A 24,727-nucleotide genomic window follows, 5' to 3' on the forward strand; every position below is an offset into this window, starting at 1 on the left:
AGCCTGTGCATTTGAATTGAGGAATTTCTAGAGTCTGCCAAAAGAAGTAGAGGATTTCTTTCCTTCCTCTTCACCCTCAAACCCTGCCAACAATGGACTGTGTCATCTTTCTTATAAACACTTCAAGAAGTGTTTGTTTTAGGAGCCATGCCAAATATGCCATTTTTCTGAATATTCAGCACTGGTTCCTGAGATAAGTGTGTCACTTTTGTCTAGTGTTTTAGCTGAGGTTTTAAGTGTCTCCTCTGTATCGCCATAGAGTATTATTTATTTATTTATTTACCTGGTATTATTTACTTGGAGATCTTAACTACTTTGAGTGTGACAGTTAATAAATAAATATATAATACCTGTCTCAGGATTGGGGCCATAGCGGGGGCAGGAGAAAGGGAGAAACAGGTCTATTTTTTAACAATAATAATTTGTCAAAATCAACAAGTGTTTTGCTGGTTGCTTGTTTTGGGGGTTCTTTGCTTGACTGGTGTCGAAGAGCTCAAGCTGAGGTTAACCTGGGGGTCCTGGTAGGCAAGTTGAACATGAGCCATCAGAATGTCCCTTGCACTGAAGGTGGCTGCTGTTAGGCAGAGCATTGCCAGCAGATCAAGGGAGGTGATCCTTCCCGTCTGCTCAGGATGGGTGAGACTCACCTGGAGCAGTGAGTCTAGTTCTGGGTTCCCCAGCACAAGACAGGTGTGGACATACTAGAGAGAACCCAGCAAAGGGCCACAAGGATGATTCAGGCCTTGGAGCACCTGTTAAATAGGAGAGGTGAGAGCAGGGACTGTCCAACCTGGAGAAGAGAAGGCTCAGGGGGTCTTCCCAATGTGTATAAATACCTGATGGGGGGGCAGTACAGAAGATGGATGTAGACTTTTCTCAGTGGTGCCCAGTGACAGGACAAGAGACAATGGACACAAGTTGAAATACATTAAATTCCATTTAAACATAAGCAAAAACTTTTCTACTGTGAGAGTGATTGAACCGAGGAGCAGGTTGTATAGAGAACTTGTGGACTCTTCATTCTTGGAGATGATCAAAATCTGACTGGCCACAGCCCCAGGCAGTCTGCTCTAACTGACCCTGCTTTGAGCAGGGCGTGTTGGACGAGATGATCTTCAGACATTCCTCTCCCCAAGCTTGACTATTCAGTGATTTTTTGCAAACTTGTTATTGATTGTGATAGTCATAAATTTTAGCCAATTCATGCCTAGACCTGCTGTCTTCATAAGCTCCAGTAAGTTTCTTTCTGCTTCCTTTAGGTACCCATGTCCTTTTCAGTGACGTTTAATTCCTGTCAGTACTCTTGCATGCATACAGACTTTTCCATTATTGATTTAATGGATGCTTAGAAGCTATTCTACTGTTTATTTTCTAAGAATCCCTTCCTTCAGTCTTGGCTTCCAAATCAGTAAGCCTTTATAGCCTTTTGATGTGTTTATATTATTCTCTTTCATATTTGACCTCTCACTTGCAAAGAGCTGGAGTGGAAATCCCAAACTCCAGACACACAGACACAAGTTGACATTTTTTGAACCTGTAGTCCACAGCTCTTGCTTCAGAGAGATTCTGGCTTTCCAAATGTGAAGGATCCTGCACTATTTACACTGGAGTCTGAGTTTGTTGCTTTGCCTCAGCTGTCAGCCTCTTGTGTAGATCAGACTCATCTTGACTCATGAGCAATTGCATTGGTAATTGGAGTAATTGCGCCAGTATGAACAACTGTGTAGCTACATGTTGTATTGGTTTGGTGCACTGAAGACCTGAACGGCTATTGCAGGTTGTATTGCTGCTACAAGTGCTCCCTGAACTCGTTAGTGGCTGCACTTTCACTGTACAAACCATATTTGTTTGGAAATAGGTGTTAATGATGTGTTGATATATTGAGTAAGGCAGGTTTTGAACCACAGCCTGTTCATGGACATCAAGTAATAGGATGGGGTTGGGTGTACTGGAGACTTGCTCATTCTTCTATAGCTCAGATTTTCAGTCAATACAGCTTTCAGAGGTTTTTTGTGTTGGTGTTTTTTAATGCACTTAAAAAGTTGCATGATCACTGTAATTATTTAAATACATAACCCCCAAATGCGGGTACAGCCTTAGACTACAGCAGTACCTCAGGCCTCAGAGTTAGCCTCTTCACCCCACACAAGTCGAATTGGTGACTGCCTAAAAGCACAAGTGGATGCAACTTGCTGGTCCTTGCAAAAATGGGCTGAGACAATTTGGGTACAGAACTAGGCCTGCCTGCTTGCTCATTCTTTGCCAGCCACAGGGAGGAAAAACATTTAAATGACATGGATGTCTATAGAAAGAAGAGCCCCAGTGGAGTCTGTAGCTTGTGTCTATATAGGTGACGTGAGTCTGAGAATTTTAGCATACATAGACCAGGGCTTTCTACATGAAATCACAGGATTGTCTCACTGAAATGATGGTAAAACAGTTGCAATGTTTGCACAAAGCTTATTCTGGTTTGTGTTAGCACCATCTCTAGAAAAACTGCAGGGACACCCCGGTGTTTTGCACGGTGCCGTGAGGCACAGCACCTATATGATTCACAGTCCTCTGTCTTCCTCCAGTCAAAAGCTGCATAGAGGTGACTTGAACTTGACTTTTAAAGTCCAGTCAGACATTAGCCGCTCTAATATTAAGCATTATAACAATATTAACACTGGTTGGAGACAATTGCTGAAGAGGTACACAAGCCCAGCTTCTTACAGACATCAGGGTCCTTTTCTGTAGGGTTGGGGACATGATGTGCCCCTCTGGTTAAGGAAGCAACCTAAGAGGTCAATTTTGTGTAAAGCTGTTACAAGTTATCTGTTCTCACAGTTTGTTTTTTCACTATTGCAGCAGAACAGAAATGCTTGCAAGCACATATAGTGCAGGCATCCTTTTGGGGCTTGGCTCAAAATCATTCAGTTGCCCAGAGTCTAAAAGAGGTCCAGGTGAAAATTTTAGTGACTGCAGGATCTGGATTGTTTACAGCTGCTGGGAACGCAAAGGCACAAGCTGACTGCAGGGGACAGTAAAAGGTAGCACTGGCCTGCCTTTCCAGACTGTGAGAGTGGCTTTTACTGTTCAAGTGTTTCCCAACCTTGTTACTGCCCAGTGTGTGTAACAACTGATACTAATGCACGCAAGAGAGTACGGCAGAGGCAGGAGGGAGAGTGTCCTCACACTGTTTTGCAACACTGCACATTTGAAGTTCCTCAGCTGTGCTAAGAGGAAGTGGTTATTCGGCTTTGCTGCCATTTCAGGAAAGATAAAGCTCCAGTAAACTTTCCCTGAGAGAGTTACCACAGAGGTAAAAATTAGTATTTGCCCACTGCTTGTCAAAAGAGATGCCACCAGGAGGAAACTTAGGACAAGGTGAGTGCAAACTCTGCATTGAGGAGAAAGGCAAGACCAGTGCAATCCCCACTGCACAGGAATTACACTGGTCAGCACACACTCTTTTTTCCCCCATAATGGTTATTTTTAGGAGTTGAAGACTTTGACATTTTGTAGGAGGGGTTGCGGTGCCGTGTGACCAGCGTGTGTAGGTGCAACAAAACGAAGGCTCAAAACAGTGCATAAAATAAGTAGTCGCCCATTCTTTGGGTGATGGTGATGAAGTGGTTGTGCTCATCAATTTTTTCCACTGCACGTTGTGCCTCCCCAGGAGCTGTCAACATGCAGAGAGTTTAGGGGATTCCGCATCTGGTTATCAAAGGATGGATCTTGTGTGGGAGGGGAAAGCCTGCCTGCACCGCACACTGGCTCCTAGTCTCGGCCACAGAGATTCATGTAAAAGGATGACTTGGTGTACATAACTATTTCTAAAACACCCTGGTCCAGTCCACCTCTTTGCCTCGGTGTCTCTTTCAAACAAATTCCACTTTATTCCCCTTTCCAGACCCTCTCTGCTCGGTGGCGAGTGCTGCAGAGCCATCCCTTTCATGAACTCCTGGCTGGCACATAGCAGAAATCTTCTGGGCTGTCAGAGACCTCCCATCGGTCCTAGTACACCACTGGGCACAATCTGTGTGCTGTATATTTTGGAGTATCAATCTTGCAAGAAGACTGGCCCTGAAAAGGTGTAAAACCTCGCAGGTGCCATGGGGGAAGGTGGTTATGTTACCACTGGAGCTGAAATGCCTTTTGATGACCACTCAGCTTGATGGTGCAAGAGGTACTTGAAGAAGCAAGAATGGTGGTTTTGGGGCTGAGCTGTGTGTCCTGGTGATTAGAGGCACTTGACTGGGGTGGCCAGTGTCATGGGTCCTGCTCTTGTTTTTGTGTTTGACTGTGACTGGAATAGGGCAAAAATGGTCTCTGATGATCAGTAAGTGGACTGCTCAGGAGAGAGAGAGGGCCCAGCCTCCTCAGTCCTATTAAAAGAGATTGCTCGTGGTTTTAAAGCTATTTTAGAGTCATGGAGGAGCTGACAAAATTCTGCTTTATAAAAAAAAAAAAAAAAGGCAAGAGGTGCAAGCTGAGAGGCAGACAGAGCTTATTTTGCGTCATTCACCCTCTAATAAAGGCTAAAATCCCTTCTTGTTTTAGCATAAGGAGAAGTGTGTGTACCTGCACGTGCGTGCCTCTTGCCTGCTATACCTAAGTTTCAAATTCCCTGCAAACTACTCCATTTCTCCATCACTCCCTGGTGATGCCGTGTTACCTTCATCTATATCCCTTCAACTTCTCTTTGGAGGGTTGTTTTTCATGGCTAATTTTAGGCCTGACCTTGCAATTACAGGTACTGTGAGCTTCAGCTTCTTGTTTAAAAGCTGCTCTCAGGACATGGCTCTGTAGTAATGAGGTTAGTTTGGATTTTGCTTGCTCTTCCCACAGGCTGCAGCCACTGTTCTGTAGGATCTTTACATGCTCTGGACTGTCACATCTCTTCCCCTCTCAACATGCTCACGTGGCAAAGAGCATCCCAGACAAATGAATACTGGTAACTGGGAGGATGGTTTTTTTAAGAGCAATTAAGAGCATTAGAGTAGATCACTGTGGACCTCATCAATGAATTCTGTAATTGCAGTAAATGAAGACTTATATTTTCCCATTCCTGCCACTGATGTAAGTTTTAATAACATTTAGCCCTCATATTCTCTCCAGGCAGTTGCATTTCATGTGCTGCCCCTCCTCTGCATTCTGCAGCAGTGAAGCACAGGGGACGTGTCCCTCTTCCTAAGGATCATCTCATGTACATTCACAGTTGGCATCTGTTTGATCCTCAACTACAGGTACAATTTGTTCCCTCCCAGGTGAGGGTTTGCTGGAGAGCTGTCACTGGGAAGGAGACCTTCCCCACTGCTGCGCCCAGGTGGACCTGCACCAAGGTGCCCAAACATGGGGAAAGATGCCCCCCTTAAAAACACGTCCTTTCTCATGCCTACCACACCTGTGGGTAAAGGTGCTGTTTCCGTGCATCACTTAACTGCCTGGAAAATATGCTGTGTTTTAGGGGTCATGCCATGTTGGGAGTAAGGAGATACCAGCTGCTGGTGAACTTCTGCACCACCTGCCTCTGTGCTGCTGTTGCTGTTCTGGCTCTGCTTTGACTGCCCTGTGGTGATGTGCGAGGGGCAGAGATGGGTTTTTGCAAAGTGCTTGAACAGGTCTTGGATGCCATTAAGGATGGGGACCGCTCTAGCTCTTGTTTTCTAGGAACCATACACCAGGTCTCTAATGGGACTTGCCTGGTGGCTCTGGCAGTGCAGAGTAGGGTGTAATACACCCAGTAGGTGTGTCTCATGGGTGACGGATGTTCCTGCTGGTAAGGATCAACCACTAGTCAAGTTTGGGGCTCAAGTTAGAACTGGTCTTAGTGGAGGGCAGAGAGGCCATTATCACAGATCCCTTTCCCTCCAGAGATGTCTGGTTCCTGTTTGCCAGCTGTTGTTGGGGGTGGCACATGGGAAAGCCCTGTCTGTCTACCTGGGAAGGTAAGAATAGGCCTTGCAGAAGATAGAGCAGATGCTCAGCACTGAGATCAGAAGAGCTGAGAACCACTCAATTGGATCTTCATCACTGAGGGCAAGTTCAGATGGTGGGAAGGAGAAGTAGGATGCTCTTTTAGACTGTGCTCAGCTGTGGTGTGCATGAATGACTTCACACCCCACCAAGTCCTCCTTTCTCTTGGTAGATGGTGTTCTTCCTCCAATGTCTGTGGACCTTTGCATGCCTCTCTGGATGCCTGAGCTTCTTTGAGATGTGGTGGTGATGGTCAGAATGAGGGCTGATTCCTCTGTGGGTGTCTGTGCTCCTTTCTTTACTTCTTTTCCCCGTCTTATGAGCTGAGATCATTTGGTCTGAGAAGATGTGAGCTCTCTCACCTCCCCCACTGTGTGTCCTGAGAGAGATGGAGACCCTGCCCTGTAGCAGACCTGCTCCCTGCTTCTCACTGGGCGGGAAAAACCCCAGGGCTTTGTGAGTGGGGCTGCTCGCAGAGCTGGTGCATGTGCCTGGGGCTCCCCTCCCAGCCCGGGGCCCAGGTGGTGGGCACAGGTGGCTGGTTTGCATGAGCTGCAGCTGGCCCAACCCAGGGAGAGCTGCGGGGGCACAGCTGGAGGGAGACCGCAGGTTGGCACCTTGTCTTTCGTGCCAGCAAGGCACTATTCCTAGGCGTGGGCTCCTGTCTCAGCAGAGAAGGTAAACCTGGGCATCGCCCAAGTCTGAACCGCTGTGGAGCGGGACATCGAGCTGTGAAACCCAGTGTCCCATTCAGCCATGGCATTTTGGGCTGTGCAAGGGAGGTTTGGGACGTGGCTGGAGGAAGTCTGACTGCAGCAGGAACCAGGAAGCTCAGCAAGGCATGGAGGATGGTCGTGCTGGCTGAAGAGCTGACAGGGCAGACGCTAGACTTGCCTGGTGACACGTGTGTCCCTCCTGTAAAAACAGCCTGTAATAGTTGCATGTAACCAAGAAGGTGTCTATTGGTGATTAAAAAAAAAAAAAGGCAAATGCTTTTTTTATGAAGACAGATTTGACAAAGAGATTGGGTGAGTGCAAGATGGGGGAGGAGGTGGCGAGAGAGAGGGTTGCAGTGGTGACAGGGAGGGGATGGAGGTGGATCTGCAAGCGCTGCAGAACTGGGTCCCACTGCTCTTTCCTCCCTCCCACTCCTTGAGAAATTAGAGTGTGAAAGCTTCAGTCAAGGTGGGTTTGTGTGACACCAAGGAGGTGGGCGTCAGCACAAGCAGCCAGAGTTTGTCTGCTCACGGGTGCTTGGCCCATCCGTCAGCCAGGTCTCCAGAAGGCAGGCTGGAAGGCTGACCCGGGAAAGGACAGTCAGGGGAACAAGCGTGGTTAAGCCAAGTGCACACTTCAAATAGGTTTTTTGGTGCCTTCTAAAAGTAATCTGTCTCAACTCACCATCTGGTTCGGTGCTGTTCACAATGGAGCTCCATGTGCTATGGAAATATCTCAAGCTCCTGGGGGAGGCTGTCGGCCACTATAGATGCCATACGTCCTGTGCATGTTGTGAAGAGTTCTGGCACCAACAGCTTCTTACCAGTGAATGTCAAAAAGGAGGAGAAAGTGAACGTACCAAAGGGAGAGGGGAAGAATGCACTGAACAGCAGCAGGAGTAGAGGCTGTGCCACTTGGGATGGTTGATGCCTTTCAGGAGTCCCCTATATAGCTTCAGTGAGGGTGTTGGGCTGCGCTTTGCCCTTAGTGAGTGATTTGAGGCATCAGGTGAGAAGACAGGAGTGCTTAACCTGATACCCTGTCCCTCTGCTTAGGTCCTGCTGAGTTGACCTAGTGCTTTGTAAGTATTTCTTATGCTTTAGGTTTTCAGCTGAACACCCCCCAGCTGATAGCTACTGGAACATGATACTAGGAAATATTACTACAGCATACTATGAATTCACATAGATTTTGTAGAAAAAGTATTTGAGACTTCCCTTTTCTAGAATGAGAAGCACTGCTGTTCTGAGTACAACGGTGTGGCATCTTGTTTGGAATTTCCCTTGCTTTCTATATATACACATGCAGCAAAGCCACAGGAAATGGAAGTTTAAAAAAAAATACCAAAGAGCATAGGTATCTGCTTCTTGAACAAATTTTATTCTTGTCAGTTTTATTATTAGTGAGCACTTAATCTTGAGGTATCATTTAAAGCTTGTTTTAAAAGATGTGATGCCCTAAATCATTGGAGGGGGAAGCAGACATTGCCTTAAAAGTTGCAGAAGATTTGAGAAGCTTTTTAGGCTCTATACTGCCCATGCTACAGAAGACAGCATTATTGTTGAGCTTCTCTCCCTAGGGGCTTTTGGGGTAGGGACTAACTTCTGAGGCTTCTTCCAGTTGCATTTTCTGAGATTCAGTGAGTCAGTCTTGCCTACAGCTGCTGTCATGATTGTGTGCTAAGGGCCTACTTCTGCATGGCAACCAGCATAGTTATTAGTAAACAGCATTTGCTTTCAAATCCCAAGCAAAATACATTATAATTAGGTCCAGGAGTAATGAGAACCAGCTTGCCAGCACTTGGACAATATATGCTCTGAAAATGGCTGAGCTTGTCCTGGGTTTGAACTCAGGCTGGTTTGGAGACCAAAACTAAGGGAAGGTAATTTAATGAGGGAGAAAAAGGGGAGGGACTAATCATCAAGGTAATTGGACAAATATATCTTGGCAGCTTTTAATATGCTAAGACACACTTCTGCAAGTCCCAGAAGAGACAGTTATCCTTCCTCCTCCCAGCCTCCCTGGACCTACAGAGGTCCCTCTGTCTGTCTTCTAGAATTGGCATGCCTCTCTAGTACAGGCGCTGCTCACCAGCAACAAGAGCTTTACAGAAGCCTAAACAGATGTTAACTTTGACAGATAGCAGGGTTCAGTTATCATGGATGACTTTTGTTACCAATACAGCACATAAGGAACCCAGTCCCATATGTATGGTCACGTAGTTCTTCTGTATGGTTTCAAGAGCCTCTCTTGTGAGGACTTTTCTGCAGTTTTACAGATGATGTGTGTTTCAGTGAACTAGTGCGGTACAAATGGATAATGAAAGTTCGTAAAGTTTATGCTGTTGAAGTTCCTTTCACTTTATGCAGTTACTTTCTTACTCATATGCCTTTATTGCTTTCTTTTGAGAAAGGAGCTGGGTTGCTTTTACCATTTAACCAAATAAGACACACGCTACTTGGATGGTAATCCAAGGGGGCAGAGAACACCTGTGTGAGGCCAGAGGAGTTTTCCTTTATTTAAAGAGTTCAAAAAATGCTGGGAACTTGTGGCTGCTTTCACTTCAGTGCTGGGGCAGTGGAGCTGACAGTTTATATGCTTGCTTTCTGGTCTACAAGTTGAGGAATGTGAATTGTGAATGTAGGTGGTGGTGATAATTGCTTGGGATGCCTTGATGTGTATGCTTTGTGTGGTGAGGAGAGGGCAAGCAAAGATTTTATACTGTTTCTTCAAGAGATACACCAGTGACTTTGGTGTAAAAGTCAAAGGACTGAATAGTAGACAAGTTTTATTAGGAGGAATAGTTTATGCCCTGTACCTTGAAACAAACATTTGCATATGAGACACTGGTAGTTCTTCATAGTGTGTGTAACTGCTTTCTTGGTTAAGCCAAAACAAGAAAGAAGTAAGTAAGGCTTTTTACCAGATGTAAGAAAAAAAAAAACCAACCTCAGTAAGAAATGGTAAAATAAAATAGCTCTGAAGTGAGGTATTTTTACACTGAAAAACAGCAGATCTGTCCTAGATTTTTGCCACAGGTGTTCAAATTCCAGACGTTTACTGCATAGCTTTAGGTGGTAGCTGTAGTCTGTGCTTGACCTGTAACTTAACCTGTTTGTGTATGTTGGTCCAGTGTGATCCTCCATCGAGAGATACCCTGTGTCCCAGCACTGAAGTGCCCTCCTTTCCCTGGATTCGGACTCTGCTCTGACAAGGGAACTGATTCACAGGTCTTAAAACCACAAGAATATGTACTGCTAATTTCTGTGTACTGCAGATTCTTGTATCTAATTCCTGCATCTAATAGTTGTAGATCAGTCTGTCCAGCTATACCCACAGGGGTTAAAATGAGTGGAAATCTATAGCAGGCTTGAGCTTCTGACTGATGTATATTAAAGCAGTGATGATCTCAAATGCAATAAAAAAAAAATGCGCTGCCAAGATCTACCTTGCTTTGTTGTTGTGTTCGTCTTAATTGTCTTGTGATGTGAATCACTAGAAAAAAAGGCCCATATTCTGCTGTATCAATCACTGGCAATATAGTATTGATGTACATTGAAGCTGTAAACAAGGTTTGTCTAATGAGAACAGTCAGAAAAAGTAAGATCAGCTTATGCCACAGGAAGCTTAATCATATGTTTCTCAGCCTATATTCTGTGGGCTGCATCTGATCTCTAAGACCTTAAAAGGCGATGTATAAAAAGGTCACTAAAAAAACAGAAAAAAATAAAAATCTCTGCATGTTTGTGCATGTTGTGTTGGGAAAAACAAGTTTGTAATCAATCACGGGTTTGCAATCAGTTCAAGATTAGCTGAATAAGAACCATTGCACCTGCACATGGCGTGCAGTGGCCCATGCATCTCTTTTGGTAATATCCCTCCTAAGGCAACATTGTCGTAATCAATCATCTTCCTCTGGGGCTGCAAAGGAATTACCAAGGAAAATATCCATAATCGTCCTAAAGCATAGTACTGGGAGGGAAGCAAAGCAGAAGAGAGGAGTGTTGTTAAACAAAGTAAGTTTTCTGTAATTATGAAGGGTTACAGTTGTACTAGGCCTTTACTCTGTATCCCATCCTTAACTTGGCCTCTGACATGGGAAGAAAAACCTGGAGCCAAGGCTGAAAAAACCTGTGGCCCTGTTACATTTATACACTTGAACTTCTGGTACTTCTTCTCAAAACAGTCCCCTGCTATTTGTTGAAGTTATCTCCAGTGTAGACAGGCTCAGAAGGAATTTAAGCTAGCATTGGCCTTGTCACAGATGTGCGGCAGGGTAGGGCGTTAAATGTGTTCTTGTGCATCTGAAAGGTCATTCTTCCTCTCATAAATGCAGAGTGATTTTTCAATGTATTTGAAAATAGCCCAAGACAATGGTTATCACTGAAGTAATGAAATAACTCACATCTGAAACCATGACATTTGGTTAGCCCTTAGTATAGTTACTGGGACTATTTCACATTTAAATACTTACACTGAAAGAGAGATTTTTGGACCACTTTACTAACGTAGTAAAGCAAGTACACAATCACTTTTATTATAAAAATAATCCTTAGGTAAAATAGGAATACAATCAATAATTACACAAATACACATTTACAAGTATGTAAAATAGTTACTTATGGCACAGAAAAAATAAATAACCCTGTACATTGTTTCTGTGCAAAAAGACAGGCTAGTTTTAGTCAATAACCAGCCCTTTTATATTTTCTTCACTTCTCCTGATTTCAATTAAACACAAGGATTTTCACATGAGATGTCTGAAAGTTTGGCTTCAATAAAAAAAATACTGTCACTTTTAATCCAGATAAAGCAGAGTAGTTTTTTCTTTTTTTCTGTCTTCGGCCAAAATTCTCCCCTCTGCTCTTCAGCCTACATTTTTGGAAGAGGAGGAAAATTTCAAGTTCAGTAACTTTTTTCACAAGCCTTCAGACTGCTGTAAAGAATTAGACTCAAATACAAGTCAAGTTGCACTCTGAAGCTAATTAGCACTGTAAGTTTCAGTTTACTTTGTAGTAGAATTTGCATTATGCTTGCCTTCCTCGTAGTCGTCAAAAATAATTCTTCATAAAAACACTTTGCTTTATCTTGAAGCCTTTCATACAGTCCAAGAGAAGGTGAAATCAAGTAAGAGGTAGATATTGTTCATCCTCCTAATTCCTAAGAGCTGTCCATTTGAATTACTCTGTTTTAGGACTGTAGGAGATATGTACAGAGCAAAGTTTTACTGTCTATAAAGTAGTGATCGACTTACACACCTCACATGCCATGGTCACTGACAGCATTCAGTAACATGCTTGAGGAATTCATCACTGAGTTCATCACTGAAAAACCTCATACAATGAGGGCATCTGAGTTCACCCTGTGCCCTGCCCTCGGATCCAGAGTTCCCATTGTCTGCAGGAGGAGAGGCTTGTTCAGACTGGGAAGATGTTCTTCTCGTGCCTGTTTGGCCTGGGCTATTGCCTCGTAGATGTTCGACGTTTGTCTGTACATACATATGATTTTGGTTACCCCTGTGAACTCTGAAATGACTACTTGTGTCTCTTGAGTCCTAGAAAGAGAAAGAGGAGCTCTTGAAAAAGATGCAGTAGGAAGATATTCTTTAACAGAATATTTATCACCTTTATCTGAAACACTGCTCATGTTTTTATCAGAAGACTTGTAAATAAAATACGCATCAGTTTTTGTAGTTTTATTAATATAGTTGTAAAGGTGGCTGGCAGGAAACACAGAATAGAGCCAGTATATGACTTTAAAGATGGCACCATTACAAGGCTCATGGCCATCCTTCTCTTCCTTCTAAGAATTCACCCTTACTATGTTGATCCTAAATAGAAGGAAAATGGACTGGAAAGGGGTATTACCTGTGCATTGGGAAGCACGTCCCCTGGAACTGACTATGAAATAATTTAAGTTTATGATAGCTGCACACTGAGCTGAAATGGTTTTAGAAGTGCTAAGATTTTTTTAAAATATATTTAAAAGTATATTTCAGCCCTGAATCCTGTTGACATGCTTTAATTGAAAAAAATAGTATGTTGCTCTCTTACCTGTCTTCTTGCTAGCTGGTGTTGCAGACATGCAACTTCTGCCTGAAGCTCTTGTATTTTACTCTGCGCTCGTTCTCTGTCTGATCTCTCAGATGTGAAATCATCTTTATAAACTAGGACCTGAAAAAAGAATTATTATGTTAATATTTTATAAATTAGAGCATTGGTAGGTTAGATTAAAAAGTTGGGGCTATGATTCTTTTGTTTGTAAATACTTATTCCCAGAATCTCAATATTATCTTCTCTATCATATCTGTACTTTAAAGGTATTTGTATTTCTTTTTCAGATCTTTCATATTTTTGTTAAAGCCAGCAGAACTGCACGCTGTTCTTTAAGTAGTGAGTTTCCTTTAAATCTGTGTTAAGCATCTGTATAGCCAAACGTGGCAAGACAAGTGGCAATATCAAAAGAAATAATTTCATTTTTCTCCCTTGGACTTCAGTGGTCTGGGGAGAAACTAAGAATTCCCACCTCTAGGAAAAAGAAACTTAATGACCTGTTGCTCCAGCATTTGTATGCGCTCATTATCTCCTTCACTAGCCTTCTTCACATCTTCTAATTCTCTCTTTGTTTTTATGCATTCATTCATTTTTTCTTCCAGTAACTTGTTTAACCGGAATATCTCCTTGTGCATCAGGTCAGAATTCGTTTGTGCTGAAGTTACGCAGTGCTGCTGCTCTAGTTGTGACTTCATCTCTTTTAGCTGCAAGTGGAGTCGCTTCACATACTCATCCCTACTCGCATCATATTTCTGCCATTTTGCATTTAAGTCTTCCACCTGAAAGATTACCCAGGAGAGTCATCATTAAGAACATGAAGATACAAACTTCCAAGCTTTCACAGACTGTCTCTATGTGCAGGACCAAAATTCTCTAAAAGATAATATAATACACTGACTCAACTGCTGAGTGTGGACAAGCCACTTGTCAGGAGAGCAGAAGATTATTGTGCTATAAGCCAGGCTCCTCACAGCAGCCTTTCCCATTCCCTAATCCCTAGGGGACAGTACTGAAGAATATGGAATGGGAGGGGCTGGCACTCACCTTGGGCCTAGTGCTGTTCTCCTGGGGTGGAATACTGATGCATGGAAGGAACGCAAAAATTCTTACAACAAAACCCCAATGCATTAGTAATAATATATAATAAGTTGTTCTTAGCTAAGGGAACAAAGACTATGTGCCATGCTGAAGGACTAAGAAAAATTTTGGACTCACGTTAAACTGCCATTTAATTATATTAACCAGGCCTTACCTACTCCAAATTTACTGTAATTCAAAATACTCAAATCTTAATCTTGTACAAAATGAAAGTACTCACATGAGCTACTTTTTGTTTTAACATCCTGTTTTCATCTTGTAGGTTGCAGATAAGAGCTTGAAGTGAAGTGTCATTGTCTAAAAGCTGTAATTTTCAGATAAAGGAAGAGTTACTTTAACATAAAAATCCCAAATGCTACTTAGCTATGCTGTTAAACTGGAAGTAACCTTTTTTTTTAAATTCCTCTAAAACTATTTGCTCCCAGTGAACAAATACATACATCTGGGTCTACTTATTTCTATATAGTATATTTCTAAATACTAATAGTATAACCTACAGCTTTTATTATTATTAAGCAAAGCAAAGCTGTACCATCTTGGTCCTGCTTTTCAGTAGATCTGTGTAGTGTCATAAAAACATATCTGTCTTATCAAATTCTGAGCCTACTGAAGGTAACAAGAAAAATAGCACACATTTTACATGCATGAGGGTCTACACTGATGACAAAAGAGCTTAACGGTTTACACAAACTCCTTGGAAACTACTTGTTTGGAGTGGAGGAATGCATGACAAAGACACAGATATGCCCTCATCTTGCTTTGTTGTTACTGTCAATTTTGGCCAGTACTAGGAAGAAATTACTGAGGGAAAAAAACCCTGCTTGCTAAATAATTGACTAAAATGATACCTCTTTTTTACAGTTGTGACATCTGCTTAAAAAAACCCCGGTGTACGTGAGTAATATAGAACACTTTTGTACAAAATTCCCTAGAATCAGCTAGTAATTGCATCTGAAATTTCTCTTCTTCAAGAGGGAAGTCCCCACTGTACAAGGTTAGCTACTTATTACATATATCAAAGTCAATCAGGTTTCCTGTCTATCAATTACACGTAAAATATGATAATGCTAAATGCTCCAAGTCCCTTAAAAAGTCCTTTTTTCTTTTATCCCATCAATCTCTGTTTCTTACAGGTAACCTTAATGTGAATAAGTTTTCTTTGGAAATGCTCCTGGGATGTTTTACAAAGCAGAAGTGAGCATGTATAGAGTTGATGATAAAAGCATAGATGAGTGGTCATATGAAGCACAGCATTACCACTATGTAGCAGTAAGAGCATGAGGCAGAATTATTCTTTTTTTGAGAACTGGCCTGTAGCATTCTACTCAATATTCTGATCTGTTATATTAGCAGCAGCACCGCTAATGTTACTTCCTTATGGTATTATCATGAATTACCTAACAACTCTGAACCACCCTGACTTCTGGAACAACAGAACAGCACAATCTACCTCTACCCTGTGCTGAAAAGCTTCAGCTAAGGTGATGATGCAGTGAGGCCACAGCCATTAGCAAAGTACACCAAAATCCAGGTGTTTCTTTGTGCCCCTCGGTGGCACTTCTGCCACCTTCCTATCATGAAGCAATTTTTCTAAACATCCCTGCTGGAGAGAAACATTGCCTTGCACTGGGAGGCCAGTGGGGAACCCCAGATTAAAAAAAAAAAAAGATACTTTGACTCATTCTTGCCGACCAACTTTCAGTAGGTCTGTACTACGTGTGCAAAGCCAAATCCTGATCTGAGAAGACCACGTGCTATAGAGTTCTTAACATAAATATTCCTTTGAAATATCTCTACTTTGTTTTGTGATTTAGATGCTTAACAAGTAATCGGGAGATTCAAAAGTACAGCACCACCTAGTGATGCACAGAAGCATCCTGCGGTATGAAGGTACCATCTCCTGTATGTGCAGGGAAGGACTGTAATCATGGAGTTGCTGAGGTTGGAAGGGACCTCTCAGGATCCTCTCCTCCCAAAAAACAAAGCCTCTGATGAAAAGTGAGATGGTCAAAATGGAAGTGATTGACAACTGCTTCCATCCTAAATTTTTGGTACTTGGAATTATTTAAAGCTTGCCATGGTAGTCTCTTCACCCTACATGAAATTATTTTAAGGGATGTTTCTCACCACTCCCCAGTTACTACTAGCATACTGTAATTAACACCTCAGAAGCTGATAAGACTTTAAAGAAACATAGTAGCAGTAAGAATACCTGATCAGATCTTCCAGCAGGTATATGGTCATCTGAATTCCCCTTCTCTTTTCTTTGCTTCTCTTCTAGACATTTTGCCAGATGTTGACACATTTCTGCTGTGGATGCTAATTTGCGTTGAAGTTGGTGAGTTTCATCAGTGAGTGAACGACACAAAACATCACTGGTGGCCTGAGCCTTCTCTTTCTCTGCCAAGCTCTTCTGAAGTCGTAAGATTTCTCTCTCCTTTTCATATGGAGGCTGATTTATCATCTGCTGTATCTCTCCATTCTTCTCTTCTAGTTGCTGATTCAACTTCTGTACTTCCTAAACATAAGGGGGAGGGGAAGTTACTTAAAAGCCAAGTGAACTCAAAAGCCAAAATCTGTTGAAGACTGAATTCCATATTGCAGTAATTCCATATTGCTCCTATACTCACTGCAAAGTACTTGAAAAGTAAAATAAATCCAATTCATTTCTGTATAATCACACCTTGGAACTGACAGATCAATCAATCAAAATCAAGAACTGCTCAGACAGCTATACAAGCACTTCCTAGTCAGTAGGATGAAAAAACAACCAGCAAAAAATCAGGAAGATTTACAGCAGCAACAATCTAAAGATAGAACTTTCAAGAAACAAAGTAGTTTAAAAGGAATAGCTGTAGAGACTGAGAAACGCTTCCAGGTCTTGCATTCTAAAATACCAGATAGTAGAAATTTTTCTCAAAAAAAATAGAACTGGAAAGTCATCAAAAAACAGTGAAGTGTATTCATTGCCTGACAGCATCACAAGGACAAAGCAGAGAGGGCATACACAGCAACTCTCCCACCTAGGAAAGGATGAGTGGTAAGGACAAGCAAACAGGAAATTAAATCTGTGTGGCAGCAATGACTCTATTTTGGCCCTAGCTGACTCTCCAAGATATGTGAGGGGGTCTGACATACTCTTAAGAAACAACTGTGTATCTTGTTGCCACAGGTTCTGGTTGAACTGAAAGCTCTGTGGGATCATCCCCACTGCATTAAGTTAATGTCTCCACAGGTGTCTTCAGAAGGAAGAAGTTTGCTTGCTGACTGGAGTAAACCACTCTGTAGTACCATGCATCTGAAGTACACCAGTCCTGACTTTGTCAAAAACAGCTTGTGCTTGATATCCTCAAAAAGTAGCAGATGCTGGTAACAAAGCTCTGCAGCACTGCTCCTCCAGAAGCAGTGATGCCCTGGATGTCAGCATAGACCATGAGACAGGTACAAGCTTGACTCCACCCTTCCAGTTCTTTGGGAGTGCTAATGGAGCTCCAGATCACAGGGAGCACTCTCCTTTGCCAGCACATAGGCAAAATGTCTTTCTTTGGTTGTTATTATTTCTAGTGACAATGATTTCAGTGTTTCTGATTGGGCATAAAATATTTATTTCTAGAAAGAATTAAATACCTAACTTATAGAAATAGCATTTGTTCTTATTACTGATGTTTAAATTCTTTAGCATCGTGCTAAATGCTATATTTCCCTTTTGCTATAAAGATATTCAGCATCAGACTTCAAAATATCTTCAAATACCACAGGTTTGTTATCTGTCTGCAAAGTGTCAGTAAGATCATCTCTTATTATAAATTTCCAAACTTGAACTTACTTAAATGTGTTTTAGGTGAGTGTCATATATGGAAAATGTTTTGTATAAGCATTAGGTCAAGAGATTACTTATGACAAAAATACTTGTTTCAATTTTAAGTACTGCTTCTCAGATTGGAAATTCCTTTATGCAGCTTCATATAGAAAGAAATGCTTTAAAATTCTTTAAGTATTTCAGACTGAACATGGGAAAGTCTTAATGACAGTAAGAAAAACAGTGCTTGTGGTAGATGGGAGGGGCAGAGTTTTGAGACTTTTTTTTACCGGTTTCCCTGATCTATGTCCTCACAATCCAGACTTGTTGGTTACTTCTGCAAGTATTAACGTGCTGCCTTAACGTCAATACAAAAATCCACTTTTAAGTGCACTTTAAAAAAGCACTGTAATAGAAGAAGTGGTGGCATCAGTTGTTATCTTACAGAACAAAACTGTTGCATCTGATAAAGAGGAGGGTCTTCAGTAATACGGAACTTCCCAATTTAGGGTTTTTTACTATTTTCCTTCTCCTTGTGAAAATAGTTGCATGAAGATTTATAATGCCACACTAAGTTTTTGGTTTAGGATTTTATGGTTTGCCTTCTTGAGCTTAAGGCAGCGGGAACTACTGCTGGATACAGCTGGCCGAGTTGCTTTGGGCACAGTCCAACTCAGGGCCCGCAGTGGTCGAGCAAGTCCTGTCAAGCGCACCAGCAGGGCAGGACGGGTGTCAGAACCCTGGCGCTCTGGTCCGGGCTCTGCCACCACCGGCTCGCTGGGCCACCCGGGCCACGTCACTTAAGCCAAGTCGTCAGCGCCGGTGCCTGTCTCCACGAACGCGAGTGAGCAGTCTGAATGCCAAGCGGCTGCCTCCTCCATTCAAGACAACCACTGCTGCACTTACTAAACTGAAATGACTGATTTTTCTAGAGCGGAGCGCGGGAGCCCAGCTGCCGCTCCTCGGGAATTACGCGCCCCCGGGGCGGCGAGGCGCTGCCTGCCAGCGCTCTTCCGAGGGCACTCGCGGTTTTACCTGGCTCAGAGCTTCCATTCTTCGCGCCGAGAGTCGCTCGCTGTCCTGAAGCTGCTCCCTGGCCTGGCCCAGCTGCTCCAGCAGACTCTCCACCAGCGAGCGGGCCGGCTCCGCGCCCGCCGCCGCCGCCTCGCCGCCCGCCGGCTGCTGCTGCCGCCGGGCCAGGCTGCCCCGCAGCTCCCGGATAGTCGCCTCCTTGGCAGCCAGCTGCAGCTGGAGGTGCTTCAGCTGCTGGGCAGACTCGTGGTACAAGGTGCAGAGCGCGTTGTACCGAGGCACTTTATTCTTCAAGCTCCTGTTTTCCCGGTGCAGCTTCTCCAGCGTCTCCTCCACCTGTTTGAAGCGGGCCGCCAAGGGGTCTGTACTGCTGCCCTCGCTTACCGAGCACATGGCCGAGGGAGGTGAGCCGCGGGCGCGCTGCTGCCTCTTCTCTCTCTTCTCCAGGGCGAGCAGCAATCCGGCCAGGTGCATACAAACCCGTCCAGGAGCCAGACAGGGCCGCGGCGGCTGTTGCTGCTACGCTCTTCCGCCTTCCCCGCCGGGGGAAGGGGGCGGCCGCGCTCCTTTAAGGGTTCGCAGGACCCGCCCGCCGCCCTTCCCGCCGCTGGGGTAGGGCCGGGCCGCGCTCCGCCTCTGCCGGGAGGGGGGAACCCCGCCGAGGGGGAGGAGCCGGCCCCGGGGGCAAGGCTGGCCGGGGAACCCCGGCGAAGGGTGAGGAAGAGAGGAGGCAGCCGGGGGCTGCGCCGTGGAGCGGGCTGGAACCTGGGGGCGAGCGGGAGGCTGCTGAGGGGCCGGGGAAAGTCCGGGCTGAGGGGCGTGAGGGGCAGAGTGGTCGAGGAGGGGCCGCCGTGGGGGGCAGCGGGTCCGCGGAGGACGAGGGGACGCTGAAGGGGCTCCGGGCCGAGCGGCGGGCGGTCGCGGTGAAGACGGGACCGGCGAGAGGCCGCCGAGGGGGGGAGAAGGGGGCGCAGGGGCCCTTCTAGGGGCTGGAGGAGGGGGCTGGCCCCGCGTTGCGAAATCCCCATAGCGCCGCGTCCCAGCAGGAGCCGCCGCGGGAATTCCCCGGCTCGGAAGGCGACTTCCCCTCCCGGCGGCGACCCCCGCGGCCCGGCCGCTCGCTCCGCTCCGCTCCGCCCCGCCAGCGGCCCCGGCGGTGGCCAGGCCGGCGCGTGCGCCGCGGGCCAAGGGCTGGTGGGGGCGGCCTCCTGCCCGCCGACCCCCCCGGGGCGGCCCAGCCGGGCGCCTCCGCGGGGTCCCGAACAGTCCGGTGTTGTGTGGTGGATCCGCGGGGGTAGCGACGGGAGGGCCTCGCACCCAGGCAAAGCCGCACGTCTCCCCTCCAAGGCTGCACACCTTTGCAGGTTTGGAGGAGACGCTTGCTTCGGAAAGGCCTCGAAGAGACCAGAATCTTCCAGTGATCAAGCTTCATGTCATCATTTATACCCTCAGGACTGCACGTGGAGATCGCGTTGCTGAGAGGGAAGCCTGACACTGAGCAGACAGGCGCCTGCCAGCCATCCCTGCGGTGGGCCGCGCTTCTTAGCAGCGTAGAGGTAGAACCTGTTGACCAAGGACGTAGCTATTGGAGAGGTTACGCTGGGGTAGTATTTCTCACAGGAGGAGGGGAGTATGGTGAGCTGGACTGATGTAAAGTATTTTTTGGATTGGTTTAGTTATGCCCGTGTTATCATAGTGGTAGAACAGCTTGGGAAGAAGAAGCCTTAAACGAGTACAAAAAGAAAGGCTAGGTTACATTTTATTATTATTTGTAATAATGTTTACTGTGTGTATACGTAGGCACATATATAATAACATATGCGACGTGGAGCTCTATATGCGCACGCAGCCTTATTGCACTGCATTCAGCACAGTCGTAGAAGATGTTTCTAGACCAAAAAGCACGTCTGTCCAATTACAGGGCAAGTGAAAATCATTGCGTGCAAGTGGTAGAGGGGGCAGAAAGAGAAGACTTTTGTCAGCGTGATAGAGAGCAGCCTCCTGTGTTAGCACCTTAGCTACTCGTAGGTGTCAGGGTAAAAAGACACTGCAATGAAGAATTTGTGTGGAAGAATTTACAGGGATCAGAACGTGGTTAAAGGAGGAGATACTGAACTTCAGAGTTGAGACGCTCAGTTCCACTGGTGATGGATCAGAAGCTTCATGGTATTGGCATGTATGAAATGCAAGATTTCATATGAAATGCAACATTTCAGCCTTTCACGAAGACAGTGGGTGTAACTTGAGACGAGAGGTTGCAATCAAATACCAGGAAAACTATTTCACTGTAAGGGTGATCAAACATTGAAAGCCCTTTGAGCAGCAGTTTGGGCTAGAGACCTCCTGAGGTCCTTCCCAACATGAATTATCCTGCAATTCAGTTCAGCTTTTTCAAGGTCGAAAGTCATTATTTTGTCACTTCAATTATGCTAGAAAGGGTTCTTCAAAATATTAGGAGTAATACATTCAAAATGGTCTGTTAGCCATTTCTAAAAATGTAACTGAATTTTATGTGCATAGAAGATACTGTGTGACAGAAGAGGGTAAAACACTTGCCTAAGGTACAGGTCTGTGGTGTATTTGCTATTTCATCTTATAAAATATGTAAATGATCTGTGAGTAAGGACAGTCAAAAATCTGTGTGGAAGTTGAAAGAATACAATTTTTGGCTTTTTACTTGTACAGAGTAATACCCTGCAACCTTAAGACACTGGGTTTGCTGTGAAGAAAGAAAGTTCCTGCTTTAAAATACCCACACTTTATAGTTTTCATATAATTAGTAGGAGAAGTGAAAAAACTACACAGACTTCATTTTATATTTTCAGCATCATTGTGCTACAGTCAGAGAGCTAAGTGAAAGATTTGGAGCAAGATTGCTTCTGCTGACTGTCAAAATATTTTGTAGAAACATATGATGAAGCCCTAGTAATGGAGAAATCTGTTTGGTTTCCTGCCAGTTCAAATAGCAAACTGCAAGGAAACTCAGAAATCCTGTGTCAGCAGATGGGGTGGTGATGTCCTTAGACCAAACATCAGGGAATTTAGTTAACTATCAAACAGAATACTTCATAATATATTTGTAATATTGTATCAGTACATTAAAATCAAGCTTTGCGTCTGATTACTGAAAATTTGGTATTAATCGTTCTTTGGATAAAGCCATCACTCCCCTGAGGAAAACACCACTGACTTAAGGGAAATTTGACCTGCGTAAGTCTTGAGTAAGAAACTGATCCCATATGTTCTCGGGAATGCCCTTAGATGACTGTTTCCTTTTGTCAGTTCTGAAATACAGAGGAATTCCTGGGAATTCAGTAAGAGAAGCTGCTGCCAAAGAATGAGTCATATCTTAAGACGTGTTTTTTAGTGTACCTGGCTTTTCCTGGATTGCCTCTCATGTGCTGTTCATCTGCGTTGCTGATAAAGCAGCTGGTCTGTGGAGTGGCACATTTGTCCTTTTTGGGTTTTAGACACAGAATTAAGGCTTGTTAAATACAGTAATTCTGGCCAGCAAGTAATTGCATGAACAACAGGTATGCTCCACGCTACTTTTATATAAGGAGAAAACTTTTCCATACCTTACTGGTCTTAACTTGAAATACAAGATGAAGTTCACTTTAACTCTCAGTATAGGATGTAACAGGATATTAAAGCCATGTGAGAAAAATTTAACCTCAAATTAGATTTTGTTAAAGAAATATTAACAAAGTTATTTTGAATAAGTAATCTATCCACATCACAACCAGCTGTTATAATGTGTGACAAGTGTCATACAGCGTATGAACAAAAGTGATTAGATACTACCTAGAAACAAAAAGGAGGTTAAGCAGATCTTAGAAAACCAGGAAGAAGAAAATGTGAACAGTATAGTTAGATTACATTAAGACATAAATATATTTAAAAATCCATTTTAAAACATGAATATCTTGTAGAGTTGGTAAGAATAATTCCTCTAAATGTTGTAGTTATATCTCTGTAACATTAGTGTAAATCATATAAGAATGAGTCTCTATATTTAAAAGTGTAATTCTGTGTGGACAAGACTATAAAACATATTGGGGGGAGTTCTGTCATTTTCCAAATAGTGACGTATGCTCAGTTTGCAAGAAACTCTTGTCTTTTACTTGTGAACTCCAGACATTGTTCGGCTAATCAAGCTGTGTTTTTCCCCATTGTCTTAAGTCACCACTAATTGTCCTGCAGGGTAAGTCATGACCTAATGACACGTGTGAAATGTTCCGTTGCCTTGAGCTGATTTACCTAACTAAGCAGAACTGATTAGAAATTAGTAAGTGATCCTCTTGATGCTGTAGGCTGAAAAAAATCAATAGCAGTTCACATTTCCTTTGCTGTTGATTGTGCAGTACAAAAGGAAATTAAACCTCATAATGGTTTATTTTCCCCAGTGAAATAATCTGATATACTCACTGCTACAAAAGATGCCCAATTTAGAGCTCTACATGCGTCCAAGAATCTGATTTTCATGCTGAACAAATAGAATGTTTGTGCTTCTGTGACTCATAGATTAACAATAATTGTAAGATGCAGTCATGTTTACACTTCTTACATGGGAAGGGGTAAACATCCTTCACTATACATTACTATATTGGATGTTCTGATAATTTAATGTTCTACATATTTTACAGTCATGGAGAGGTTAGCTCAAGGGCATTGCAGATTTCCTGAAACTGGGTGAACTCATTGCTATGACGTGCGTATGTAGCCGTCTCTCTGCATTGAGGCTCTGATTTGGATCACAACATTCCTCTTTCAGTCTTGTTTTCTGTTTATAAACGTAAAAATGTTTAGTGTAGTTAGGAGAAATAGGATGGTTTTTATTGATTTCTCATGTAAGCTTTTCCCCATGTGTTTTTTTTTGACGGTTAGAAGTTTGGAGGATGTCAAAACCAAAAGTGTTCTGATGCTTAGGGCAGAATCCCGGGACCTGTGTTCTAAATAGCAGTAAGGCTGAAATAACCAGAATGAAGAGCCATGACATTGGTCAGATCCAAAGCAGTCCTCTCGCTTTTCCCTAAGAAGTGTTTCTTTCACATTTATTTGGACTAAGATGGTTCAGTCTCATCTTTATAGGTGTTGTAGATAAGCAGGATATATACTCGTATGTATCTCTCACAAGTCTTTTGATCAGTTCAGGTCTGTATCCAGGCAATAGACTTCTATTATGCCTTGTTGCTCTTTAATGCTGCAGATCTTTGCTGCAAATCACTTTTCTGTGCAGGCTCCCTGGTCCTGTATTGGATATTCCCCCCGAAGCGTTCAGCTATTTTAGGCGCTGCTTTAGTTTCCTCTGGATATTTCTACTTTTTGCAGTTTCTCTTTGTTTGCCCATGGCACAATAGTACACGTTCACTGGGTCTACCCATGCAAATCAGAATTTATTTCTGTTGCTGATGCTGTCTCTTGATCTGAGAAGTTCAAGCAGCACGCTTCATCCTTTACAAAACTCTTATCGTGACAACTGATTTTTGAGCTGTAATGATATTTACAGGAATGTTGTTGAACACAAGTTATAAACAACCAGAGACAGTTTTCATACTCGCAGGCTCAGGCTTAGACCACTACAGCTACCACTCCTGCTTAGGAGCAAGTTACTTCTTTGAGCCTGTGCTTTATAAAACTTAGGGGGTTGCCCATGTCTGTCTGTTCCTGGTGGGCAGTGTAGGATACACTGGCTTGTATTTGTTGTAGGACATTTTTTCCTAAAAACTGATGCTTTGAAATACTCCAGACAAACTTCTTTTGGGTTACAGGAGACACTCCCCAACTCTGACATTCTTAACATATGATCCATGTGATAGATTCTTTGGGGATTTTATAGATACTGATTGAATTTTCTGCTTTGATTAATATAGAGTGCTGCGAGTTTTCTGTTATTCACCTTTCCTCAAAGGCCAGGCAGTTTTAAAGCTAAATTGGCGGGGGGGGGGGGGGGGGAGGGGGGCAGGGATAAAATTATTAAATATGATTAAATGCCAGGCATTCAGTTGCCAGACTGGAAACCAAAGGTTGCAGGTGAAAACTCAATTATTTGTGGATTTGTTTTATA

The 24,727-nt window shown here is 43.7% G+C and overlaps 1 protein-coding gene across 2 annotated transcripts; it reads right to left on the reverse strand.

Annotated features, from left to right (window-relative positions):
* Positions 1-11,190: 11,190 nt before the first annotated feature.
* TNIP2 (TNFAIP3 interacting protein 2) lies at positions 11,191-19,210 on the reverse strand. 2 transcript variants are annotated; one of them, XM_074865620.1, is made up of 7 exons: positions 18,664-19,210; positions 16,042-16,347; positions 14,050-14,133; positions 13,229-13,510; positions 12,732-12,851; positions 11,937-12,232; positions 11,191-11,550 (listed from the first exon to the last, which is right to left on the reverse strand). In XM_074865620.1, exons 1-6 carry the CDS (start codon positions 19,132-19,134, stop codon positions 11,951-11,953), a joined length of 1,545 nt encoding a protein of 514 aa, XP_074721721.1. In that variant the 5' UTR covers positions 19,135-19,210; the 3' UTR covers positions 11,191-11,550; positions 11,937-11,950. The 2 variants fall into 2 exon arrangements, with proteins under 2 accessions (XP_074721721.1, XP_074721720.1); XM_074865619.1 differs by having other exon boundaries at positions 11,191-12,232.
* Positions 19,211-24,727: the final 5,517 nt, after the last annotated feature.

The sequence above is a fragment of the Strix uralensis genome, chromosome 4 (assembly GCF_047716275.1).
Source record: "Strix uralensis isolate ZFMK-TIS-50842 chromosome 4, bStrUra1, whole genome shotgun sequence".
NCBI lineage: Eukaryota > Metazoa > Chordata > Aves > Strigiformes > Strigidae > Strix > Strix uralensis.

Coding starts and splice junctions, on each gene's coding strand:
- TNIP2 (XM_074865620.1), bottom strand. CDS start 19,134: ATGCACCTGGCCGGATTGCTGCTCGCCCTGGAGAAGAGAGAGAAGAGG. Junction 13,511..14,049: donor TAAAACAAAAAGTAGCTCAT/GTGAGTACTTTC, acceptor GTAATCTTTCAG/GTGGAAGACTTAAATGCAAA. Junction 12,852..13,228: donor TACAAATGCTGGAGCAACAG/GTCATTAAGTTT, acceptor TTCTTTTTTCAG/GTCCTAGTTTATAAAGATGA.